Here is a 24,377-nt window from a genome sequence, read left to right on the forward strand (position 1 = left end):
AGAGCCTCATAGAAGTACATCTTTTCACTCAATTCACTCAATTCACTCAACTTGCACAACTCACTCAACTAGAGAAAGAACTCTTACCATTCGCGAACATCGCGCAATGTCGCAGGAAGCCCAAAAAGGCTCTGGCTCTGGCTCTGACAGCCCTGCTGATATTACACAACAACCCCTCTCCCAGCCCGCCCATAGTCTTACCTTCGACGAAGCCATCGGCGAACTCCAGACCAATTCTGACGATGGTTTAACAACCGCCGAGGTCAAGCAGCGCCTGGAGAAATATGGCGAGAATATACTTGAAGGAGGTGAAGGCGTCTCCTTGGCGAAGATTGTCATTCGACAAATTGCCAATGCTATGATGCTGGTAAGTTAGAAGCCGGAAAGACCCGCCAAAGATTAATTGCTAAAAGTTCGTAGGTCCTCATTATCGCCATGGCCGTTAGTTTCGGTATTCAGTCCTGGATCGAAGGAGGTTTCATCGCCGCTGTCATCACTCTGAACATCGTTGTTGGTGTCTACCAGGATTATGCCGCAGAGAAGACCATGGACTCGCTGCGATCGCTTAGCTCTCCCACTGGTGTAGTCTCTCGCGACGGCAAGACAGAAACCGTCCCCGCAAATGAGATCGTCCCTGGTGACATGGTCGAATTGAAAGTAGGAGACACAGTTCCTGCTGATGTCAGGTATGTAACACAACTCCGCACAGAATACATCAGAACTACCATCCATCTAACTCCTTCATAGACTCGTTGAAGCATTTAACTTCGAAACCGACGAAGCGCTGCTAACGGGCGAGTCCCTCCCGGTCCAGAAAGACGCAGAGGCCACATTCGAGATCGACACCGGCCCAGGCGACAGACTAAACATCGCCTACAGCTCGTCAACCGTGACCCGAGGACGTGCTCGCGGTGTCGTCGTGGGAACCGGAATGAGGACCGAGATTGGAGCTATCGCTCAAGCCCTCCGTGGAACCGACTCGAGGCGTCGACCTGTTAAGCGCGGACCCGAAGGCCAAACAAAGAAGAGATGGTATATCCAAGCTTGGACATTGACCACTACCGATGCCATTGGCCGGTTCTTGGGTACCAATGTTGGTACACCTTTGCAGCGGAAGCTGTCTAAGCTGGCGCTTCTGCTCTTTGCCATTGCTGTCGTTTTTGCGATTGTCGTCGCTGCGTCGAACGACTGGCGCGGTGATAGCGAGGTTATTATTTATGCGGTCGCGACTGGTCTGGCCATGATTCCCGCCTGTTTGGTGGTTGTGTTGACAATCACTATGGCTGTCGGAACGAAACAGATGGTCCAGCGGCATGTCATTGTCCGGAAGCTGGATTCCCTCGAGGCACTCGGTGCTGTTACCAATATCTGCTCAGACAAGACTGGTACTTTGACCCAAGGCCGCATGGTCGCCAAGAGGGCTTGGCTTCCATCCCTGGGAACTTACTCAGTTGGTGCTTCGAATGAACCTCTCAACCCCCAAGACGGTGATCTGAGCTTGGTGGCTGAGCCCCCGCTCAAACTGGGTACGGACAACCTAGGTGATGTAGCATCGCCAGATGACTTGTTAAAAGACAATGATACACTTAAGGATTTCCTCAACGTTACTGCCATGGCTAACCTGGCCCATCTCCACAAAACTGCTACTGAGGGATGGCAGGCTCGTGGCGAACCTACCGACATTGCCATTCAGGTTTTCGCCTCTCGGTTTAACTGGGGTCTGGATCACTGGACTAAGGGCGACAAGCCGATCTGGCAACAACAGGCCGAGTATCCATTCGACTCAAGTGTGAAGAAAATGTCTGTTATATTCTCAAAGCGCGACGACAACTCGGAGAAGACTCGCGAGATGATCTTCACTAAGGGCGCTGTCGAACGTGTTCTCGAGGAGTGCACTACCATTAAATGGAAGCCCGATTCTGAACCTGTTCCTATCACCGATGAAATGCGCGAGGAAATCTTGCAGAACATGGAGGCTTTGGCTAAAGAGGGTCTTCGTGTGCTCGCTATGGCCGGTCGTGAGAACACCTCTCCTGCAAAAGCAGGCGGCGACCCTCTTCCCCGTGACGAGGTTGAGAAGGACTTGTCTTTCTACGGTTTGATCGGTCTCTACGACCCCCCTCGCCCGGAGACGGCTGGAGCTATTACCCTATGCTACAAGGCTGGAATTTCCGTGCACATGGTTACCGGTGACCACCCTGGTACTGCGCGTGCGATCGCCGCTCAAGTCGGAATCATTCCTGCGAATATGGATACGATCGCCAAGGACGTTGCTGATGCCATGGTTATGACGGCTTCCCAGTTTGACAAATTGACCGAAGACGAGATTGATGAACTTCCCACCCTTCCGTTGGTTATTGCTCGCTGCGCGCCTAATACGAAAGTCCGTATGATTGATGCGCTGCACCGTCGTGGGCGGTTCGTGGCTATGACTGGTGACGGAGTTAACGACTCTCCCTCGCTTAAGCGGGCTGATGTCGGTATCGCTATGGGTCAGAATGGCTCTGATGTGGCCAAGGATGCTTCTGAACTAGTGCTGTCTGATGATAACTTTGCGTCTATCATCAACGGCATTGAGGAAGGTCGTCGCATTTTCGATAACATCCAGAAATTCGTTCTGCATCTTCTTGCGGAAAATGTCGCTTTGGCTTTGACCCTACTTATTGGATTGGTCTTCAAGGATGGCAGCAACCAGTCTGTCTTCCCAATTTCCCCCGTCGAGATCATCTGGATTATCATGATTACCTCTGGTCTCCCTGATATGGGCTTGGGAATGGAGATCGCCGCTCCAGAAGTGATGGACCGCCCACCGCAAAGCGTAAGCCCCCCTAAACCTCCTCCCTTGCAGTTCAAATTACTAACAATCCACAGAAACAAGGTATCTTCACCTGGGAAATCATCATCGACACCCTCGTCTACGGAGTCTGGATGGCCGCCCTCTGTCTGTCGGCATTCTCTCTCGTCATGTTCCGATGGGGCAACGGCGATCTCGCCCGGGGATGTAACACGCATTACAACGACCCTACCACACCCTATAACTGTGACACAGTTTTCCGCGCTCGCGCCACTACCTTTACATGCATGACCTGGTTTGCCCTCTTCCTCGCCTGGGAGATGATGCACCTGCGCCGCAGCTTCTTCCAGATGCAGCCCAACTCGAAGAAAGTCTTTACCCAGTGGATGCATGATATCTGGCGCAACAAGTTCCTCTTCTTTGGTATCATGACTGGTTTCGTTCTTGCCTTCCCTATTATCTACATCCCTGTTATCAACCACAAGGTGTTCAAGCACAGCAGTATCTCCTGGGAGTGGGCTATTGTCTTTGTTGAGACAGTGCTTTTCTTCCTTGGCATTGAAACCTGGAAATGGTGCAAGCGTCTTTACTTCCGTCGCCAGGACCGAAAGGCTGTGGCTCGCGGTGATCAGCCTGGTGGTGACCGTCGGGATCTGAGAGATTTCAGTCGCTACACTACTATGGACCGTTCGGATACTCAGGCTAGTGAAATGAAGGTGGAGCAATCTATGGTCTAGATGCCGAATAACCAGATAGCCCTCAAGTAGTAGAGGATTTCAAATCAAATACAAATAGATACACGTTACAACTTAATGATTATTAAACCGTAAACCCAGCGTTTTTGTCATTCATATCAAACATCCACCAGCTGGACCGAAATGGGTGCAAATCCGAGTTCCGAAAGGAATAAAGGAATACGAATATGCCTGTTATTCATATTCGCCTGTACACTCTTTGATTGTGAAGAGGAGGAGCCTGAGGACGATTATTTAACTTTGACAGGGATGAAGATATCCTGGGGAGCAATGCTAGCCTAGTTCATTACTAGTCGGAGTCTCTACATTGCTCTGTAATCTTTCTGTCTCTACCCACGCCTACCTCTTCACAAACCGTGCCAGGTAGCACTCTACTCTCGCCACGTCCCCCAATTCTGCCATCAACCCAACATACCCATCAGGCCGCACCACCGCCATAGCCCCCTGTCCGGGGCGACACCGAAGAGAGTGTACGCATCTTCACCCTCTGCCAGACCTGAGCCTGAGCCGTCGAACAATCGCATCTCTGAGTACACCTTCACAGTTCTCGGGAGATCTTCCCAGCAGAAATGTCGGCGGACGCGGAGGCCGGGATAGAGGATGACCTGTTCTATAAGTGAAGGCGGAAAAGTGGGAAGCAGTGTCTCTCCGATTGTATTTAGGGTGCTGGATGAAACGCCCAGGGGGACCAGGAAGTCGTTCGAGGTTAGGACTAAGATGCGGAAGCGACCGGTGCTGGGGAAGCCTGCGCTAGAAGTGTTAACTTCAAGGTGTCTTTAAGTTTATATGGATGAAGGTGTGGGTAGGGGAATGGGCATGACCGACTATCTTGTAGATCCCGCGGTGCCCCATCGGCGTATCTCTTCAGCTTCACGTTTGCAACTCTGGTTCCTGGGTGGAGAATGCCGCACAGATGATCAGTGTCGGTGCCAGAAATAGCAGGGAGCTCGACGAGCATATTTCCTGGGTACTGAATGCCACATCCGCTGATAAATCCCTCTAGAGCGCTGAGAATTCCATCCAGTTGCTTGGAGACCGGCCCCTGAGCATCGCCGGATTCCGGCGTGTTTGCAATTGGCTGCGACATCGCCGTGCTGAAAATCTTATCAGCCTCTAGAAGCTGCCGTGCAACTGCCCGCCGCTCCGTTTCGTATGTCTCTAGAAGAGGCGTCGGTGTTACACCGTGGATGCAGTATGCGAGCTTCCAGGCCAGGTTGTACGAGTCCATCATGGAGACGTTCATGCCCTGTCCAGCCTTGGGGCTGTGCGTATGACAAGCTATGTATCCTGTCAGCCTTTCCCCTCTTTTCTATTTATTTGTAGAAAAAGGGCACGAGGGATGCCTACCATCTCCTACCAGAAACACGCGAGGGAGACCAGTAGAATCCCTAACGATGAAGTCCTCGGTCATCCTCTGCCCGATGTGATAGATAGCCCACCACTCTACCGCGGTGCCCTGTTTCTGCTTTATACGAAACGGCCTAAACACCCGGCTAGCAGTCTCAAGCAAGCTTTCCAACGTGATGTCACTGCGCTTCTCCCTAGCTTCCTCCGCGGTAATGTCCAAAGCCACCTCCCCAGGGATTTGGATGTAAAGTCGGCTCAGATACTCCCCGGTTGCAGGTATCTGCTCCCGCGGTATGACAAGAACCGAGCCCCCCGCCGAGCGCACTGAAGAAAATCTCCGAATATCAGGAAAGTTAGTGTCTAGGACAAGGTCGACCACACCCCACATGTACCCCAGCGAGTCCCCGACCAGATCGAGCTGCATACATCGCCGCACGGTGGAGTGGGCCCCGTCCGCGCCGACGACGTGCTTGCACCGCACAGTCCTAGTCTTAGTTCCGCGCTGCCCATCGTCTGCCGTCTCAATCACGCATCTAACCGGGAATTCCTTATCGCCGTGCTCGTCAATGCACACATCAATCAACTTTGTCTCCCTCTGAGCCCCGCGTTCCGAATATCGCAGCAAGTCCGCCTCAAGCATCTGCTCCGTCCTTCCTTGGCGCATCAACAACACAAACGGGTACCGGTACCCAGCAGTGGAATCCAATACCGGTTTAACATAGTCCTGTTCGATCTTTTCCTCGTCCCCGGGCGAGGGATCCCACGCACTGCGTTCCCAGCACTGGAACCCCTATTTTCTTGTTAGGTTGACCATACAATACCACACCATACCATACTTCATGGGTGGCTTAAAGTTGTGAAACAACGCACCTCATTAATGATCTCATCGGCCAGACCCATCGACTTCAATACCTCCAGTGTCCGCGGCTGCAGCGCATCCGCGTGTCCCGACCCAAGAGTCCCGCCCTTCAGGTCGATGCATAGCAATGAATGCTCGTCCCTAAGCCCATACCGGGCTAGGAGGGAGGTGAGTAGGATGCCTGCAGGGCCAGCCTGGATTAAAATAGAATCGGTCAGTCAGCTAGTTACGCCAGTTGCAGGGGTGTGCGTACTCCAACGACGACTACCTCGTATTTCTCTTGCAGATCCTTTTCTTCTCGTGTTGAAGTGATCAAGTCCGGCGTGTAGCGGGGTAATGGGGGTAGGCGTGAGCGGGCATCTTGTGGCACTGATGATACCAGTATATGTTCTTTGTCCACGGGCATTGAGTTGGGTGGCAGGGAATACAGGTAATCGGGTATGCTTCACCTCAGCTAGTGGAGAGAGTAGTATGGATAGAGCCTACTCAAGTTGGAAGTCTTCAGATGAAGGAGGGTACTTAGGTAGATAAAAACACGCCGAAAGATCGTTAACTTGAGGTTGGGTTACACGGGGCAGCTGCAGCTGGTGAAGAATGCGATATGACCAACCCAATAAATAAAGTCGGTGAGTCCCAACCTCTGTGGCCATAAATTAGACCTATCGATCCATCCTGTTGAATTTTCTAACTCAGCCCATGCAATATTCGTTCCGTTGGTTATACCAGCTCAGCCATGACACGCACTGGTGAAAATAACACAGCCCTTGTCGTCAAGAATATCAGCCAGCTTCTTGAGAATGCATCCCGCTGCCAAAGTGGCCTGACATTTTACGGAAAGTCTTCTTCGGAACCCATCCACGCCTTGTACGCTGATTTCCAGCAAGACGCGACGGAGAAAGCTCACCTCCTCCGTGATTTCTGGACCTCAGCTTCAGCGTCAGCCTCGGGTTCGTCCATTGTGCTCCTGCACTTTGACACCCAGAGTGAAGCGGTGTTATGGTTCTGGGCTGTGACTCTGGCCGGGCTCATCCCGTGCATGTCCACCCCCTTCGTCGTAGACGAAGGCAAGCGCAAGAAACACATCCTGCATCTCCAGGCTCTGCTGGACAAACCCCTGATTCTAACCAGCGAGCGACTGCTGCCGGAGTTTCGCGGTGTCGAAGGCCTTGCTCTGCACTCTGTTGAGTCCCTGGGCGATAAGAGACCAACAAACCCTGCTATGAACTTGCCCGGCCCGCTCAAGGACCCCGAGCAGACGGCCTTGTTGATGTTGACGTCCGGTAGTACGGGGAATGCAAAGGCAGTCCCGCTCCGCCATGGGCAGATCCTGGCCGCGCTGCGGGGGAAGGCGTCTCATTATGGGAGTCGGCCGGACGATGTGTTTCTGAATTGGGTTGGTTTGGACCATGTCGCGAGTATGACGGAGGTGCACTTGCTTGCGGTCAGCCTGGGCAGCGAGCAGGTGCATATCCCTGCAGGCAAACTATCACAGAATCCCCTCCGGTTCATTGAGCTGCTCGAGACGCACCGCGTCACATCGACATTCGCGCCTAACTTCTTCCTCACCAAGTTACGCGATGCTCTTGCAGCAAACCCCAAGGTAACGGCGGATTTGTCTGCGCTGAGAAGAATCAACTCTGGCGGGGAAGCCAACGTCGTCGCGACGTGCGCAGCCCTTACTCGCCAGCTCCAGCAGCGGTGCCGTACCCCCAGCGACCTGGAAGTCATCAGTCCTGGATTCGGCATGACGGAGACATGTGCAGGGGCGATTCACTGCACTGGCGGATTCCCATCTGTAGACGCCAAGCGGGGCTTGGAGTTCGCGAGGCTGGGGACTTGCATCCCCGGGGTGCAGATGCGGGTGGTAGGCAAGAACAACCAACATGCGGTGTGCGGAGAGACCGGCGAGCTACAGCTCAAGGGCCCCGTCATCTTCACCGGATACTACAATGACCCGGTCGCGACTGCACAGGCCTTCACAGAGGATGGATGGTTCATTACAGGGGATCTGGCCTGGATAGACGATTCGGGCAGCCTCAACCTCGCCGGCCGGATCAAGGACATCATCATTATCAACGGTGTTAACTGGAGCGCGACCGAGATCGAGACGGCCATTGAAGAGGAGGGAATTCCCGGCGTGACGCCCTCGTGGACTGTCGTCTTTCCGTATCGCGACCCTGGTTCCCCGACAGAGGGTGTAGCTGTGGTATATGTCCCCGCGTTCGGCGAGGACGAGGCCGCCGTGCGTTTCGAGACCGACGCCGCAATCACGAAGATCGTTGCGCTTCTCACGGCGCAAAAGCCAGGTCATATTATCCCGCTGCCGGCGGAGATGCTGGAGAAGTCGTTACTGGGCAAGGTCTCGCGCACGAAAGTCCGCAAGGCCTTTGTGAGTGGTGTCTACGCCTCCATCGAAGAGCGCCATTTGGCTGCGGTCAACGCGTATCGGCAGTCAACCTGGAAGCAGTGCGCCACAGAGACAGAGCGAAAGATCCAAGTAGTCTTGAGCGAGATACTACAGATCCCTGTGGAGAAGATTAGTGCCGACTCGTCCGTCTTCGAGCTGGGCATCTCCTCATTTGACCTGATATCACTCAAGACCAAGGTTGCCATGGACATACCCATGTCTGTCCTCATGACACGGTAACCTTCCCTACCCTGTCCACATTACTGTGAGTTTGTGTATACTAACCACCCACCAGACCAACCGTCAGTGAAATCGCCTCCGCAGTCGACACCACCCGCGCTTCACCCCCCGGCCTACAACCCCATCGTCCCCCTCCAAGTCCACGGCACGCAAATCCCCCTTTTCCTCATCCACCCCGGCAGTGGCGACATTCTTGTCTTTATCGCTCTAGCCGCCCAATTCCCCAACCGCCCAGTGTACGCCATCCGCACCCGCGGATACAACGCCAACGAGCCGCTCTTCCCCACCATGCAATCCACAGTCGAAACATACACCTCGCACATCCGTAAGGTCCAGCCTCACGGGCCCTACGCCATAGCAGGGTACTCGCTCGGCTCAACACTCGCCTTCGAAGTCGGCAAGCTGCTCGAGTCCCAGGGACAGGAGGTGCGCTTCCTCGCATCTATCGACTACCCACCACATATCCGGCAATACGTGTCCGGCCAGAACTGGCAGGACGTCGTTCTGCACATCTCATTCTTCCTAGAACTCATCGGCGACGAGCTCATGAACTCTGCGAAAGCTTATTTCCTTTCCCGTGAGAGAGAGGGGGAAGCCTCTGTCCCGCAATGAAACGCTCAGCTATGTCCTGGCTATCGGGGACCCGGAACGTGCGCGTGCACTGGCGCTCTCGGTCGAGATCCTAGCCCAGATCAGTGATATTGGTGAGAACTTCCGAGTGCATGGCGAGAGCTATGAGCCAGTGGGGAGCGTGGACCATCTCGATGTGTTTATTGCGGATCCGCCCGGGTATGCGGCGCTGGATCGCCGCGACTGGGTGGAGAATAAGTTGGGTGGCTGGAGGGATTTTGCCAGGACTGATGTTGAGTTCCATGAGTGTCCGGGGATTCATGCGCGTATGCTAAATCCAGACCATATTCTGGAGTTTGTGAAGAGCTTTAAGGCGGCGATGAAGATGAGGGGGGTTTGACCTATGCCTACGATTATGCCCCCGAGGCACTATTAAATTTTGGCAGAAGTTTTGTAATTTTCGGGATATTTTTGTTCATTTTCGGTCTCGGTCTCGGTCTCGGTCTCTGTTCCATTTTGACTTCCTATATACGGCCCAAACTTTGTTCGGTTTTTGAATTGACCTCAATTATATTATTGAGCCAGGAGAACCACGGGTAACCTTGGAATGACATGGCACCTTAAAAAAAAACCCAGATGGTGAGGGCTGAACCGAAAGCCACCGATCTCTTAAAGCATTGATGACCCAAATTTTGCCCTCCACCTCTCATGGGCCACAGAAAGCAAAAGTTCAATCGAACTACTAAAGCAAACGGCCATTACCACCTGGCTCTTGGCGAGTTAACAATCAGGTTTGCATCAACTTGTGGTAATGCGAAGAGTCCCGCTAGATCCCAGCTTGGCAACCGTCAAATATCCGGCTCTAGAAAGAGACTATGCTACCGCAAATAAGGATGTAGCCTGTAGCAACAATGTACTCAACGTGGTTGCCCAATCTCAGATAATGTTCCATGATATATTGTTGAATAAAGTCACATAAGTCGAGATACATGTATTTATCTACTAAACCGAATATAGTGCTAAAGGAGATAGAAGTTGAAACTTTTATATCCCGAGCGGACCAAGGATTTATTTTCTGATATTTTTTGGTTTGCAGTTTGAAGTCAACGAGTAAGCCAATTCCGAACATAATTACCAGCTAATTCATATGTTTTTTTAGCCTTTTCCCTTTTCATTTCAGATTTTCCCCCTCCGTATAACACAAAGAAGCCAACTCGTGTAATTTCAAACCGGGCATGGGTTTGGAGCTCCAGCTAGAAGATCGATTAGTCTAGTTATAAGCAAGCCAGGAAGATGGGGCTACTCACGACATCTCCGAGGCTTATCTTCTTCTTTGACCCATCCCCTTGGGGCGCTATACCAAACTCCAGAATCCGCGTTTCTATAATCTTTCTTAGCAAGCCAGTTTAGGTTGACTGTGGTTCGAAACACTCACTGGTACCTGCAAAAAGAGGTAAAAGTGGCTCCTAGGAGCGATGTTCCGTTGGAGGGGCTTGAGTCGCAAGGGTACTTGTAGTATGGATAGGTTTGCTTGACCTCACAAACGTTCTTATTGTCGTATCCATGGTCTTTTTCGTAGCCTTTGTGCTTGCCTCCACCCCGCTCCTCAATGGCATCGGGATACGGATCCGCAACTGGGGTTGCTATAGCGAGCTGGGTAGCAAGGGGAAGAAGCGCAACAAGTGTGTAAGATGACCACTTCATATTAGAGAAAAGGATGAAACGTGGAGGATTGAAAGTAGATAACTGGTACGGTTGTTTGGGTTGTAGGAAAGAACAGTGGTGAAATACTATTGTCTCTCACGGAATTTAAGTGAATCTTCACTCACTTTATATGAGATCCAGTGGCAAGTCTTATGGGCTCACAGATACCTTAACTAGTGATCATGAGGTAGGTATTAGTGGGTTTGAAGAAATACGAGAGCAGATGGCTCTGACTGTTTCTATTTTCAGTGATCTAGACCGACTCAAGCCGTCATTCTATCAAGTCAAGGATCTCCTGTGAAAATCCGCGAACCGGTGGAAGAGAGACATATACGTCAGTAGTGCTCGCAAAACCTACAATTGTAGTACTAGATCGCGTGGTTATACCACCCGTGATCAACAGAAAGTCGGTATCACATTATGGCATCACCTAGTGGTGATGATTATCAACATCCCGATAGCGTTTTAGCAGATGTGGTTGAATAAATCGGTTAGCCGATCCTCAATCTCTATTGGCTCGTGTACAAGGATGATCGATGGTTGGAAAGATTATATTCACATGCCAAGGCTTCTTGCCAAGTGAAAATGGAAGACTCACAACCAGGTGCTTATTATAGCGATACTACATGGTTTCTTTCTTATACGAACATGGCCTAGACTGTATCGATAATCATTTACTGACGATACTATTTATCAATATATATGTCTTACGCTTTTACAATACCTTTAGAACTAGGAGATGCCTAAGAGTACCAAGACTTATAGTGGCCAGGGTTCAAAACCCCCTTTATAGATGATTTGATGAATGCCTGACTTTAGAACAGTAGAAAATTAACATGTCATAGCTCTACCCCTGACCTCAATCAGAGGGCAGATATCTATGTGTGGATCTCAATCGCCTACTCCAGCAGATCTGGTCCCTACATTACAGTTTACTACAATCCCCTAGCCAGTTCTGTGAACATATAACAGCATTACCAACAAAGGCAAATTACGACTGTGACGATCTGCTATCCTTTCTATTCAGGCAATTAATACCACACCAGAATTGCCTTCGATCGTATAACCTGAGGGATGGAGGTTACAGTGCTGGTTTTATTCCATCTGAGATGTAGTCTTGTGACCAATGCATAACATTCTGTCAACAGCTTTACTTATATACAGCCAGCAGCTAGCTAGTGGGAATATATACTTCCAATGTCGTATTTTGCTTAGGATAATTTCAGTTTGGTCATACTTTTTAGTCGTAGATAGATGGAATTAGCTTTTATAAAATGACCCGTAAAGAACTGGACCAAGTGCGAAGCCAAGTCTGTATACATTGTGAGATTCTGTTTTAGATTGTTTGCGATAAGAACGGAAACAACTAAGACATAGATCCCGATAATGCCGGCCATAGCAACCGGAACTATAGATGTGTTCAACCAACCGGGCAACTATGGATGTAGGTCTGACATTATAACTAGACCGGGTTGAGGACTCAGATAATAATATGTATGGGAATCAAAATATAATGGGTTCAAGTACTTCAGACTAAACCTTGCTAGGAGACAATGTCCATGGAAATGCAAAGCCAAAAGAACAACAAACTTTCATAATTTTGACTCATTTCTATGACTTTGATCGAGCCACGACTGGATCATTCGCGTCAAACCATCGATCTCTCCCTCGGTGTTTCCCGCATGCAAACACACTCGCACCCGTTCCTTTCCCTCGGGAATCGTCGGTGGCATAATCGCTCGAACAATGAATCCATTTTCCTGACAGAGACTCGCCAGCTGCCGTGGCTGCGATGTGCGAAGGGAGATAATGGGAGATGTGGGGAAGTGGTCTACTTCGAACATGACTGATTGATATGTATGGAGGCCATCAAGCTGTTGTCGGAGATGGCGGATCAACTCCTGAAGTCGGCGTTGTAACTGTGACCCAGTTAGCTATTGGTATATCAAGGACATGGATAGGGGATCGACTCACTGATTCGGTTTCACCGGATGACAGGAGCTCATAAGCTGCGCGAATCGATGCCAGGAAGGGAAATCCTAGAGCGGTAGTATAGATCAAACTCCTGGCATAGTTGATCAGGTAATCCCTTGTCTCTGGCCCGCAGAGAACCATGGCTGGATAAATGTTAGTCGGGTATTTATTTTAAGGGCCGATCAAACTACACAAGACAACATACCTCCGTGACTCGCTAGTGCCTTGCCGAAGGTGTGCACTCGAATGAACATGCGATCCTGAACGCCGAGTTCCTGAACCACCCCAGCACCCCGCGGTCCAAACACACCAGTCGCATGCGCTTCATCAACATAGAAATATCCATTGCCGTGAGGTAGCAGTTCGTCAACAACAGCGATAAACTCCTTGATGGGAGCAACATCGCCGTCCATGCTATAGATGGACTCAATGAGCACGAAAACATTGCGCGTACCTTCCACAATTGCTGGGTCTTCAGCTATTTGCGATTGCAGAACCTCTCTCAAGCCAATGGGCGAACTGTGGGCAAACATCTTCCGAGGACCAGCTCGCGACAACCGCATGCCCTCATGGGCACTTGCGTGGATGAGCTCATCGTACAAAATCACATCGCCTGGCTGGGGAATACTGGATAGTACGCCAACATTGGCATCATATCCGGAGTTGAATAGAAGTGCTGTCGGGGCTTGGTGGAATTCTGCGACAAAGTTTTCGAGTTCTTCCGCGTAAGCCGAATTCCCGTCTAATAGCCGAGAACCGCCGCTGGCCAGGGGAAATGATGGCGGTGTATTGTTCAAAAGGGCTAAAAATCGTTCCCGGTATGCAGAAGACGTTGACAGTGACAGGAAGTCATTGGAGGAGAAATCTACAGCTGTCCGGGGTAAAACGGTGAGCCTCCGACGGGCAGATTTGGCTTCCCGGCGCAACAATGCGGCAGAGAGTGAGTCAATGAGGGTTTTTGGCGCTGAGCTCGATGTATTGGATGTACTGGATATACTCGATGTCCCAGGTTGAGATGCAGCCATATTGATTTGGACGATGACTGACGTCAATTCCCCTGATGATCTTGATTGTGTTCCTGACGGGGTTATGTACGGATTATCTGTATTTTGTTGATTGTTGATTGTTGATTGTTGACTGTTGACTGTTGACTGTTGAGATTGATAACAGGACAGATCTTATTTCTCCTCGAAGTCAAGATAACCCAACAAGAGAGTCCGGTGAAATGCAGAAAAATGTGGGGGGAATTTTGGCTGTGGAGTCGGAAACTCACTTAATTCCTACCGAGGTCCCTGTTTTTGGACTCACTTCACTTCATCTTATATTGTATATTGATATTGTATATTGTATACAATATATATCATGCCTCCTGTCGGTGCAGCACTCTGGCGCAATTTAAGAGCCCACCAAGTCTACGGGGCTAACACAGACGTGGGGAAGACAATTATCTCCACGGTGTTGTGTAATTCCATTCAACGTCAGAAACAGCGGGCCGCATTCCTCAAGCCCGTGTCAACAGGCGCATTGGATGATGCCGACGATCGGTAGGTGAACTTCATTCAATTCAATTCAATTCAATTCAATTGAACTAAATTGAATTCCGTTCAACCGCTCACAACCCTAGGCACTTGCAACGTTACGGCGCCGGAACCCACACCAAATGCCTCTATCAATTCGATGACCCAGTGAGCCCGCATTTGGCAGCCAAAGATAAATTTGTAAGTGCCCATTGTCCCCGGGCTTAATTAGAACACACGAAGCTCATCGCGTAGGTTCCGCGAGATGATGATCTCCTCGCATCCATACATAACACCTTGTCCGGCTGGGCACAGTCGGACATTGACTTCGCCCTTGTTGAGACTGCCGGGGGCGTACACTCCCCGGGCCCCAATGGCAATTCGCAAGCAGACTTATATCGACCACTTCGGCTGCCAATTGTGTTGGTGGCAGACTCTCGTCTAGGGGGAATATCTTCGTCGATCTCTGCCTACGAGTCGTTACTCCTCCGTGGCTATGACATCTCGTCGGTTCTTTTGTTCCGAGATGAGTACTACCAAAATCACGAATACCTGCGTGATTATTTCCAGAAAAAAAGCATTCCATTGGTGTCCCTACCCGCACCTCCAGCCCGACCATCGCAGCTAGATGTCGACTCCCAGTTAAGGGACGAGGAGGCCATGCGGAGCTATTACCAAAACTCCGCAAAGGAGTCGGAGGTCCTCCGGCTGCTTGAAGAGATGTCCGTCAACAATACCGAGCGTGTTCAGCGCTTGGAAGAGATGGCCGACCGTGCGCAAGAGATGATATGGTACCCCTTCACCCAACACCAAGGTATGAAGGCTAAGGACATTACCGTCATCGACTCAGCGCATGATGATTACTTCCAAACATTCGACCCCAGTACATCGAAAGACACCCAAGGCGAACTGCGCCCGACATTCGACGGATCTGCATCTTGGTGGACGCAAGGCTTGGGCCACGGTAACCCCGAGCTATCACTATCTGCTTCCTATGCTGCCGGTCGGTACGGACACGTCATGTTCGCAGGAGCAGTCCATGAGCCAGCACTGTCGCTTGCGGACAATTTACTGAAAACCATCGACAACCCAAGGCTCACTAAGGTCTTCTACACAGACAATGGAAGCACGGGGATGGAAGTTGCTGTGAAGATGGGTCTACGCGCTTCTTGCGACCGGTACGGCTGGAATGCGAGCCAGGAGCAGATTGGGATTCTTGGACTCAAGGGTAGCTACCACGGTGACACTATCGGTGTGATGGATTGTTCGGAGCCTTCAACATTCAATAAGAAGGTGGAGTGGTATCGTGGTCGTGGACACTGGTTTGATTTCCCTCTTGTCAAGATGGTTGGCGGATCTTGGAAAGTTGAGATCCCCAGTGAACTGCAGGCAGAACTCGGCGAGGATGTTGATTTCGCTTCATTGGGGTCGGTCTTTGATCTTGGCCAGCGTCTTGAGTCTGCCACCGCACAGCGTTATAAGGACTACATCCATCGCACTATCGAGGATCTGGTCCACCGTCAAGGAGTGAAATTTGGTGCATTGATCCTGGAACCTGTAATCCTCGGTGCGGGTGGAATGCTTTTCTGGTAAGAGCCCGGTAGCCCATTTATTCATTGATAGATGAGCTAACCATCTCCTAGTGATCCCCTCTTCCAGAGATGCCTGACCGATGTGGTCCGCAACCACCCAGAGCTGTTCTCCACCAACGCTCCCGCTCCCAAACAATGTCCGTCATGGTCCGGCCTGCCAATTATCTTCGACGAAGTCTTCACCGGACTATACCGTCTCGGTCGCCGCACATCCGCCTCTTTCTTAGATGTGCACCCCGACGTCGCCGTCAACGCTAAACTCCTCACAGGCGGGCTGGTACCGCTCTGCACGACCGTCGCTAGCGAAGAAATCTTCGATGCTTTCTCGAGTCCCGAGAAGAGCGATGCCCTCCTTCATGGTCACAGTTACACCGCCCATGCCGTTGGATGCACAGTCGCTGTTGACTCCTTGAAGACAATGGCTAAACTCGATACTGACGGATCGTGGGATGCATACCGCGCTGACTGGCGTAGCATCTCGCCTGCTCCTGCTGAAGCTTCAACTCCGGATGTGTGGAGTGTCTGGTCGCATGGTCTCCTTCAGGACCTATCTTCCACAAAGTCAGTGGAGAGCGTGTTTGCTATTGGAACTGTGCTCAGTATTTCGCTGCGTGATGCAGCTGGCGGTGGTATGTTCTGTTCTTCGGGCCTAAAACATTGGCAACGCTAACAATATCGCAGGTTACAACTCCAATGCTGCAAAGGGACTGCAGCAGAAGCTTGCTGTCGGCAGTGATCAGTTCAATGTTCACTCGCGCGTCCTTGGCAATGTTCTTTACCTGATGTCCAGTGTGACTTCCAAACCCGAGTCCCTCCAAGAGATGGAGCGTCTCCTCCGATCGGCGTTAGTGTAAGTGAGATAGATAAGTATACGTATATACCGACATGACAATTGAATATTCCAGCGCATGCTCTTATACACATCATCTGCAACCATTTTGTACTAGCAAATATCACTGCACTCAATAGATCAAATTCTAGGCACTCGGTTCAATATGAACAGGTCTCACAGCCGGATTTTCTCATAGATTTCGGCTGATGAATGAACATTGTGATATATACTTCAATTTCTCTATCAACAACCACACCATGACGGTCGTGAATGATGTTGTGCTTATTCGCCTATACAGACAATAGGTAAGTGGCTCTTGAGTTGTGGAGATTAGCATAGATACCTCCCGAGATCTCTAGTGTGTTTACTACTGCTTTCTGAACGTTTTATTCCCATAAAAATGGTAGCGTATATATATATTCCATGCCCTTTGGCGTTAGCTACCTGGAATTAGCTAACGCCCCAGGCATGTCTCTCATTTTTGGTCTGTTGGCCGCCGTTTACAACTGCCACGATGAGGACATCCAAACGGACTCGAATTATTAGCGGAATATCTTCAAATTTCTTTCAGAAAAATGGAGCTCAGGAAATGACAGCCGTACTCTCTATGGACGAAATATCAAGCCACTAACCATGCACCTCGACTATTCAGGTTAAGCCCTTTTAGAACTCTAGGATATGAGAGAGAGAGAGGTATATATATATACCACGACCACTAGAGACGGCAAATTCCAGCGACTTCGTTGACGTACCCCATAAAATAGTATAACTATTGTATAGACCTAGGTTGTCGGTTCCAGACCCGATGTACTTTCACGGGCCACAACACTGTCTTCCTACAATATAAGTCAAAGTAGAATCCCGACGTTGTGACAACCCTTACTACCCCACCGAAACGGGGTACAACATACGGCTATCCCACCTGGGTATAAGGCCACTCGTCATTCCGTTCACGGAAGATCCCGGCCCTTCTTGGTCCGTAGTTTGTTATATTGGGGAGCGTACTCGGTACTGAAAGGGGGTTTATGCAGTAGTGTGGTGAGATCAACACTTTCATTGACTATGTTACATGACAGACTCCACGAGAACTATGAGAGGTGGGGTGCTCTGGGGACGGGCTGAATGCGGAGAAGGATTACTTTTCGCGGATTCAAACTTTTGACTTACGTTCGAATTGCTTCTAACCCGGGGTCGTCCGGGGGAAGTTGGAGATATAGACCTCGGGAGGTCAAAATGTGGAGGAGATACGGATATTGGTGATATGCATGTACGGAGTACATAGTATGTACACATCATAGATTGTCCGGATTAGGAAGGTATGATTCAGTTATATATACCTAACCAGCTTGATCGTTCCATATTTGATCAAGGGACTGTTCATGAATATTAAACCCGAACTACCAAATACTACCTAGCCCGCTGAATACTCCGTAGTGTACCTGCCCTAACCCTTCAGGGACCCCATTAATCTTCGGATACTCGGCTTGACAGAATAGCCGAACCATAACTGTCTGCCTGTGGGACCTTGGAATCGGCAATGCTTGACTAAAATTGATTTTTTTTTTGTGGCGAAAGAGCTTCACTCTGAGACCCACGGTTGCTTCTTCTATATGTACTGAATTTTCTTTTTTTACTCGATCCTACCTAGGTAATTGATTAGTACAATCTACAATATACTTAGGTAGTATCCCGTACACCGTTCATTCATCTTGACCATAACAGAGATAATTATAGAGCGAACTACCCATAAACAGGTACATATCTTGGCATTTAGTAACAGCTTGAAACCATTGAGATTCGGGATTGGCCCAGTATCGGAATAAGCGGCTACCATCGGCCAGCCACGCGAGTCCGGCGATTCTTGTTAGATAATAGAATTCCGAGCCGAGACTATGATTGGTCAATTACTGATAGAGTGGATTATAGTGTCCCCACTCAGACCCGGAAGTGGATCCAGTTACGCTTAATTTCTATGGATCATTTGACTTGGCATCAAAGCTTTGCATTTTCTTTTCTTTTTCTTTTATCTAAGCCGCCAATATTAATTTTTGGATAATTTGAAAACATAATGTGAATAGGCAATGGAAATTGAATTCCTTACTGATAAGCCTTCCAGAAGATCCCGGGCCCCAGAATTACGCGCTCGAACTCTCCATACAAGTTAAGCTGGGGTTGTCTTAGTTAACGTTGAGGAAAAAGCTCCACCTCTTGTCCCGAGAATTTTCTTTTCCTTTGAGAGTTCTCAGTTCTTTTCTTCCTTTACTTCTTTCTCTTCTCTACTTCCGTTTATACCCCTTCCCCTGTCGGTCTATACGTGTCGACATCATGATTCACAATGGAGTGACACCCTACCAGGAGGCGACTGACTCGGAGTCGGGATATAACGAGAAGAAGACATTGGAGGATCAGAGTCCACAGTATCAGGATGCTTTTGGAAATGAAGAGGGTGCGGAGGTTAAATATAAGACTATGAAGTGGTGGTAAGTTCATGCATAGCAACAACCTTCTCCAAGAATATGGGCTAACTAATTCTGTGATAGGCAAACGGGAATGTGTAAGTGCTAGCACAACGTGCATGATCACGTTGATCAGTGGATCAATTACTATTGAACCAACTCTGACCATGATCTAGTTATGATTGCCGAATCCGTCTCTCTGGGTGTCTTGTCCCTTCCCAAGACCCTGGCCCAGCTAGGCCTCGCCCCAGCTCTCATCCTCATTATCGGACTGGGCATTCTCGCTACCTATACCGGATTCACGATCCACCAATTCCGCGGCCGATACCCGCACATCCAGAACTTGGCCGACGCTGGCGAGGTCTTGTTCGGTCCTTTTGGACGTGAGCTGTTCGGTCTCGGCCAGCTGCTCTTCTCGATTTTCATCATGGGCTCTCACATCTTGACTTTCAGTGTCATGATGAACACCGTTACAGAACATGGAACTTGCACCATGGTTTTCACCGCCGTCGGATTCGTCATCTGCTTCGTCTGCTCTCTACCTCGTACCATGAAGAACATGACCTACATCTCGTGCCTGTGTATGTCCACAATCGAACTCCGCCGGGGCTCGGAAGAATAATCGCTAATTGTCATATATATAGCCTTCGCCAGTATCGTGACTGCTGTCATCATCACCATGGTCGCAGTCGGCGTGCAGAACCAGGGTGGTCAGAACCTCAAGGCTACCATCGATACGGATCTGGTCCAGGCCTTCAGCGCGGTCACTAACATCGTCTTTGCCTACTGCGCCCACGTGGCTTTCTTCGGTCTGATCGCTGAGATGGAGGAACCTAGGGATTTCCCCAAGGCTCTGATCATGCTGCAGACCTTTGAAATCATCTTCTACACCGTTGCGGCCGTGGTGATCTACTACTACGTCGGCCAGGATGTCACATCTCCCGCGCTTGGATCTGCGGGCCCTATTCTGAAGAAGGTTGCTTATGGAATTGCCATCCCAACCGTACGTTGTCTTCCCCCATTCTATCCTTATCCTCTCTCTTCGGCTGCTAACACTCTCACAGATTATCGGTGCTGGTGTCGTCAACGGCCACATCGGTCTTAAGTACATCTACGTCCGCCTGTTCCGTGGCACTGACCGCATGCACAAGCGTGACCTGGTTGCCGTTGGCTCCTGGGTTGGCATTGCTCTTACCTGCTGGGTTATTGCCTGGATCATTGCCGATGCCATTCCCGTCTTCAGTGATCTGCTGAGTCTGATTAGCTCGTTGTTCGCTAGTTGGTTCAGTTACGGTCTTGGTGGTGTGTACTGGTTGCACATCAACAAGGGCAGGTGGTTCTCCTCTCCTCGGAAGATTGTTCTCACTGTTGTGAACGTGTGCATTATTCTGATTGGTGGTTGCATGTGTGGTCTTGGCCTTTACGTTTCCGGCAAGGCTATTCATGATACCGCCTCTAACAACAGCTTCTCTTGCGCTAGCAATGCCGAGGTCTAGGCTTGTTGTTTGTATATAAAATGTTTTGATATGTATTTTGTTGGGCGATAGCATTTGATTTGGGGTATATAGAATTTCGATTTATGCACATAGATTCAGCATGGAGCTATATTTTTGGCGTGTAATTAGTATTCTTCTCGAAGTACTATATAATAAATAGATCCAATATATCATACATTCGGGTAAAAGAGAGCCACTAAGCACAACATTTTCATTCAAAGCGATGTCCTAGAGAGGTCCACTGCCTGAAGAGGCCGTTTTGAGCTACCCGCTTCCTATCTCCGCCCACGCCGCCCACGCCGCCCACGCAATCTCCGCTTAGCGGAATAACAAGCCCTAAAAATCACTCTGCAGATTTATAGAAGACCTCAATCTTCGAGGTGTAACGTAGAACCGAACAAACGAGGTAGATTCTTTTGTACGAGAAGTAATTCCAGTCTACTCATATCCCCACTTTCCCCCTCCATAGTTAAGCCAAAGTCCTAAATGTAGCCTACTACGGAGTAGACTGCGCCCACACCTATGGGATTGGTAGGTAGTCCAGAAAGTGACAGGGACCAGTACATCCCATAATGATATCCAGGCTGGACATTCATTCTCCAGGCCGACAGTCAGCTGCGCGCTGCCTAAAAATACTTCGTCATGAAAATTCACAGAAATAGTTGCTTCCAGGACTAATAAATCTGGATACAGATGCCGTACTGAGAGAGAGAGTCCCATGAAGGCAGCGGGCGTCCTTGGCTGTGCGTTGTGGCTGGTCATTGACTTGACTCGGCTCTCTTCGCTGCATCGGTCTACATGGTACTTATCCGATCTATTGTTCGAGTCATTGAATATGTTATGGGGAATTAAGGGTATCCATTACAGTCATGAGTAGACGTTGTATCTCGTTGATTTTGTGCTTATATGTATTTCTATGATGATGTTTGGGTTTTGGTGGGGTCGGATGAAACCTCGAGGGTCTAGATATCCAAAAAGTGAGAAATTACTCTGAGTTGAATTTTATAAAGGCAATGGGAAAAAGTCATTATACGCCAAAACACGCTAATGATCTAATATAGACAACCAGACGAAATATATATAAAAGATCTGAACCAGGAATGTTGCATCGCTATCTTACATTATGCCATGAAATCAAACCAAATCTATCAAGTCTAAGCACGACACATCCGCCCCGACTCAGACACAGACCAGACATCACTGCCGACCGCCTTGAGGGCATAGAAAAACGAAGAAGGATCCCACTTGCGCTTGACAGCGAGCAGACGGTTATAGTTGCTTCCGAAGAAGGTCTGCTTCCAGTTCGGCTGGCGGAAATTCGCTTCATTCTGGTAACAGCCACTGTCCGGCGTGACGGCCTCGAGCCGAGGCACGTATTCGGTGGTCATCTTGTGTTGGGCCGCGAGCATTTCGGACCAAGGCGCGGTTTCGTTCCACGGTGTGCCGATTTGCATGGTCACGGCTGCGTTGCGCAAGGCTGGGAATACTGCGTTCGAGACGTTGACCGGGGCTGAGACGTTCATTCCGACTCCGACGGCGATCACACCCGCTTGGGTCAGGCTGCGCAGTGCTGAACCAATCCCGGTCGGGTTCTGCTCTAGGGACTTGCGGGGAATTAGACGGCCGCCATACTGGTACGAGCCCACGGCTAGGTTACCCCAAGGAAGAGGGCCCATGTACTTGTTGTAGTGGTCATAGTACGTGTTGTGCTCGCTGAAGCTAGCTTTATACTTGATGTTAAGCTCGGTGAGCTTCGAGGTGAACGGTTCGAGGATGGCTTTGACGTCGTCGGTAGTCTTGTTGTAGCCTGTGACGGGGTTGATCATGAAGAAGCTCGAGGTCATCTGGTAGATGACAGTTACACCCTGGTCGACCATGGCGGGCAACAGAGAGTGGAACTGCGAAACAGCTTCGTAGAAGGTATCGGTGCTGATGTTGGCCGCCGTCATCTGAAGAGAGGCACCGGCAATGGGCGCATCTTTGTGTGCCTTGACAACAATGGACATGACAACGCCGTAGTTGCCGGCGCCACCGCCGCTCAGTGCCCAGAACAGATCGGCATTCTCGGAGCGTGAGGCCTTGACCAACTTGCCAGCAGCGGTGACAACCTCGAACTCTAGGGTGTTATCAGCCCCAAGACCGAAATTGGTGCTGAGGGCAGAGTGACCGCCACCTTGGGTGTAACCACCGGCGAGACCGACCGTGGGACATTCGCCAGTGACGACGACGAGGCCCTTGGCAGATCCGGCCTCGAGGATCTGGTAGCCAACCACACCGGCACCGACCTTAAACGCAGGGCCCTGGTAGGTCGGGCTAGACCAGTCCTTGTATTCGATATCAGTCAAGTGGTGAGTCCATACAGAGAGGGCACCGGCACCAGTTGAACGACCAAGATAACTACGGCATATTAGCATTGATCTGTAGAAAAACCGTAGAGGCAACTTACTCATGGCCGGTGTTACGGATCACGAAGCGGATGTTGTTATCACGGGCAAAATTCACAGCAGCAACGACCTGATCGCTGGAAGAGACGTTCACGGCGTAGTTCACGTAGTTACCAAGGAGGCATGGTTTCGACTTGGCGGTGAACGGGTCGCAAGTCTGGTTGGCGAAGTACGTCTGCATCACCGACGAAGAGGAGTCAAGACTGGCGGCGATTAGCGACGTCAATTATTTTTCCCAGACTCGCACGACTTACTGGGGCTCTGGGGTATTCCAGCTTGTCTTGAGCGCGGCACATGCGGCAGCATCGTAGTTGGGTTCATGACAGGGGCTACCAATTGGCACGGTCGCAACCAGACGACCACCAACTGTGCTATTCAGGGAGGCCCAAGCCGATGGAGCAGGCCAACAGCTATCACTTGGCAAACAGTGACATTGTGATGCGATGGCCGGTGCGGCGAGAGCCACGAGGGAAGCCGCAGTCCACTTCATGGGGGTGGAGGAGATGGATGTGATAAGGTTGTGGAAAAATGGAGGTAGAGGTGTCGATCACCCTCTTTTATTTACAACTGGACTTCACATTCTTCGATTGAACATGAAAAACAACTCGGAGATGTTGCCAAGTACGTCTAGTTGGATTGATTGATTGTGGAGAGGGGGGATTTAATCGGGGTGGAACCGAGATATTAAATTTTAATGCAGGTACAAGATACGGAGTACGTACTACATATAGTTATTGGACATATATTGGACATACAATATACCTGTTCATGCGAGGGTGATGCATTGTAGTTGTGATCTGCACTAGCCGGAATATGATTGCATGGCTATTGCTTCTCTTGTAAGCACAATGGGGTTGTTTCTTTACCATCAACATTATCTTCTTCCTACAACATAACTACAACATACAACATTGTATCTCGGACAACTTTTTTTTTTACGACGCGGAGGTCCCGGACACGCTAAAAAAGGCTAAGATCTGGAATTCACCTGTTCTCAGTGTAACCCGAATGAAATCTATCCAATCGGTCTTTTGGGTTCAACGCCACCAAGACCCACCTCAGTGAGCCCTAATGGTTCCAGGGCTGAGGTTCATCTCTTCGGAGGTCAGTGCACCTTCAATATTGTATATTGTATGCTTTGGTGGCTTGAGGCTTGCATGCAACAATTTCCCCGTTCAGGGGTAGTATTTTCATACCTACCTTGGTAGGTAGGTGATGACTGACCTCAACAGTTAATGTGATAAAACTTCATATTATATTTAATATTATAATTGACAGCATATCAACCAATTCTTGGTCTCATTGAAATCACTCTCGCCCCACAAATATAACTCATATTGTAATGACTTACGGAGCAACATCGGTAATTGGAGGAAACCGCAGAGGCATA

The 24,377-nt window shown here is 49.9% G+C and overlaps 8 protein-coding genes across 8 annotated transcripts; 4 read left to right on the forward strand and 4 right to left on the reverse strand.

Annotated features, from left to right (window-relative positions):
- Window positions 1–106: 106 nt before the first annotated feature.
- On the forward strand, window positions 107–3,531 carry N7516_007566 (uncharacterized protein; the record flags this gene model as incomplete). The annotated part of the gene is made up of 4 exons (XM_057220286.1): window positions 107–367; window positions 421–686; window positions 748–2,818; window positions 2,872–3,531. The coding sequence occupies 4 exons, from the start codon at window positions 107–109 to the stop codon at window positions 3,529–3,531; spliced, it is 3,258 nt and encodes a 1,085-aa protein (XP_057074377.1).
- Window positions 3,532–3,950: 419 nt separating this feature from the next.
- Window positions 3,951–6,161, reverse strand: N7516_007567 (uncharacterized protein; the record flags this gene model as incomplete). The annotated part of the gene is made up of 5 exons (XM_057220287.1): window positions 3,951–4,294; window positions 4,375–4,827; window positions 4,897–5,686; window positions 5,767–5,949; window positions 6,009–6,161. The coding sequence occupies 5 exons, from the start codon at window positions 6,159–6,161 to the stop codon at window positions 3,951–3,953; spliced, it is 1,923 nt and encodes a 640-aa protein (XP_057074378.1).
- Window positions 6,162–6,488: 327 nt separating this feature from the next.
- On the forward strand, window positions 6,489–9,372 carry N7516_007568 (non-ribosomal peptide synthetase; the record flags this gene model as incomplete). Its single annotated transcript, XM_057220288.1, has 4 exons — window positions 6,489–8,305; window positions 8,361–8,380; window positions 8,458–8,979; window positions 9,089–9,372. The coding sequence occupies 4 exons, from the start codon at window positions 6,489–6,491 to the stop codon at window positions 9,370–9,372; spliced, it is 2,643 nt and encodes an 880-aa protein (XP_057074379.1).
- Window positions 9,373–10,196: 824 nt separating this feature from the next.
- Window positions 10,197–10,676, reverse strand: N7516_007569 (uncharacterized protein; the record flags this gene model as incomplete). Its single annotated transcript, XM_057220289.1, has 3 exons — window positions 10,197–10,225; window positions 10,280–10,353; window positions 10,408–10,676. 3 exons carry the CDS (start codon window positions 10,674–10,676, stop codon window positions 10,197–10,199), a joined length of 372 nt encoding a protein of 123 aa, XP_057074380.1.
- Window positions 10,677–12,268: 1,592 nt separating this feature from the next.
- N7516_007570 (aminotransferase class I/II-fold pyridoxal phosphate-dependent enzyme) lies at window positions 12,269–13,675 on the reverse strand (the record flags this gene model as incomplete). The annotated part of the gene is made up of 3 exons (XM_057220290.1): window positions 12,269–12,595; window positions 12,651–12,793; window positions 12,856–13,675. 3 exons carry the CDS (start codon window positions 13,673–13,675, stop codon window positions 12,269–12,271), a joined length of 1,290 nt encoding a protein of 429 aa, XP_057074381.1.
- A 337-nt stretch (window positions 13,676–14,012) lies between these two features.
- On the forward strand, window positions 14,013–16,613 carry bioDA (adenosylmethionine-8-amino-7-oxononanoate aminotransferase; the record flags this gene model as incomplete). The annotated part of the gene is made up of 5 exons (XM_057220291.1): window positions 14,013–14,194; window positions 14,275–14,368; window positions 14,423–15,756; window positions 15,811–16,388; window positions 16,441–16,613. 5 exons carry the CDS (start codon window positions 14,013–14,015, stop codon window positions 16,611–16,613), a joined length of 2,361 nt encoding a protein of 786 aa, XP_057074382.1.
- A 2,303-nt stretch (window positions 16,614–18,916) lies between these two features.
- N7516_007572 (uncharacterized protein) lies at window positions 18,917–20,543 on the forward strand (the record flags this gene model as incomplete). Its single annotated transcript, XM_057220292.1, has 5 exons — window positions 18,917–19,071; window positions 19,132–19,145; window positions 19,224–19,628; window positions 19,692–20,050; window positions 20,112–20,543. The coding sequence occupies 5 exons, from the start codon at window positions 18,917–18,919 to the stop codon at window positions 20,541–20,543; spliced, it is 1,365 nt and encodes a 454-aa protein (XP_057074383.1).
- Window positions 20,544–21,697: 1,154 nt separating this feature from the next.
- N7516_007573 (putative isoamyl alcohol oxidase) lies at window positions 21,698–23,477 on the reverse strand (the record flags this gene model as incomplete). Its single annotated transcript, XM_057220293.1, has 3 exons — window positions 21,698–22,940; window positions 22,990–23,190; window positions 23,242–23,477. The coding sequence occupies 3 exons, from the start codon at window positions 23,475–23,477 to the stop codon at window positions 21,698–21,700; spliced, it is 1,680 nt and encodes a 559-aa protein (XP_057074384.1).
- Between the last annotated feature and the right edge of the window lie 900 nt (window positions 23,478–24,377).

The sequence above is a fragment of the Penicillium verrucosum genome (genome assembly GCF_028828655.1).
Source record: "Penicillium verrucosum strain IBT 35672 chromosome Unknown utg000002l_segment0_segment0, whole genome shotgun sequence".
NCBI classification, from domain to species: Eukaryota; Fungi; Ascomycota; class Eurotiomycetes; order Eurotiales; family Aspergillaceae; genus Penicillium; species Penicillium verrucosum.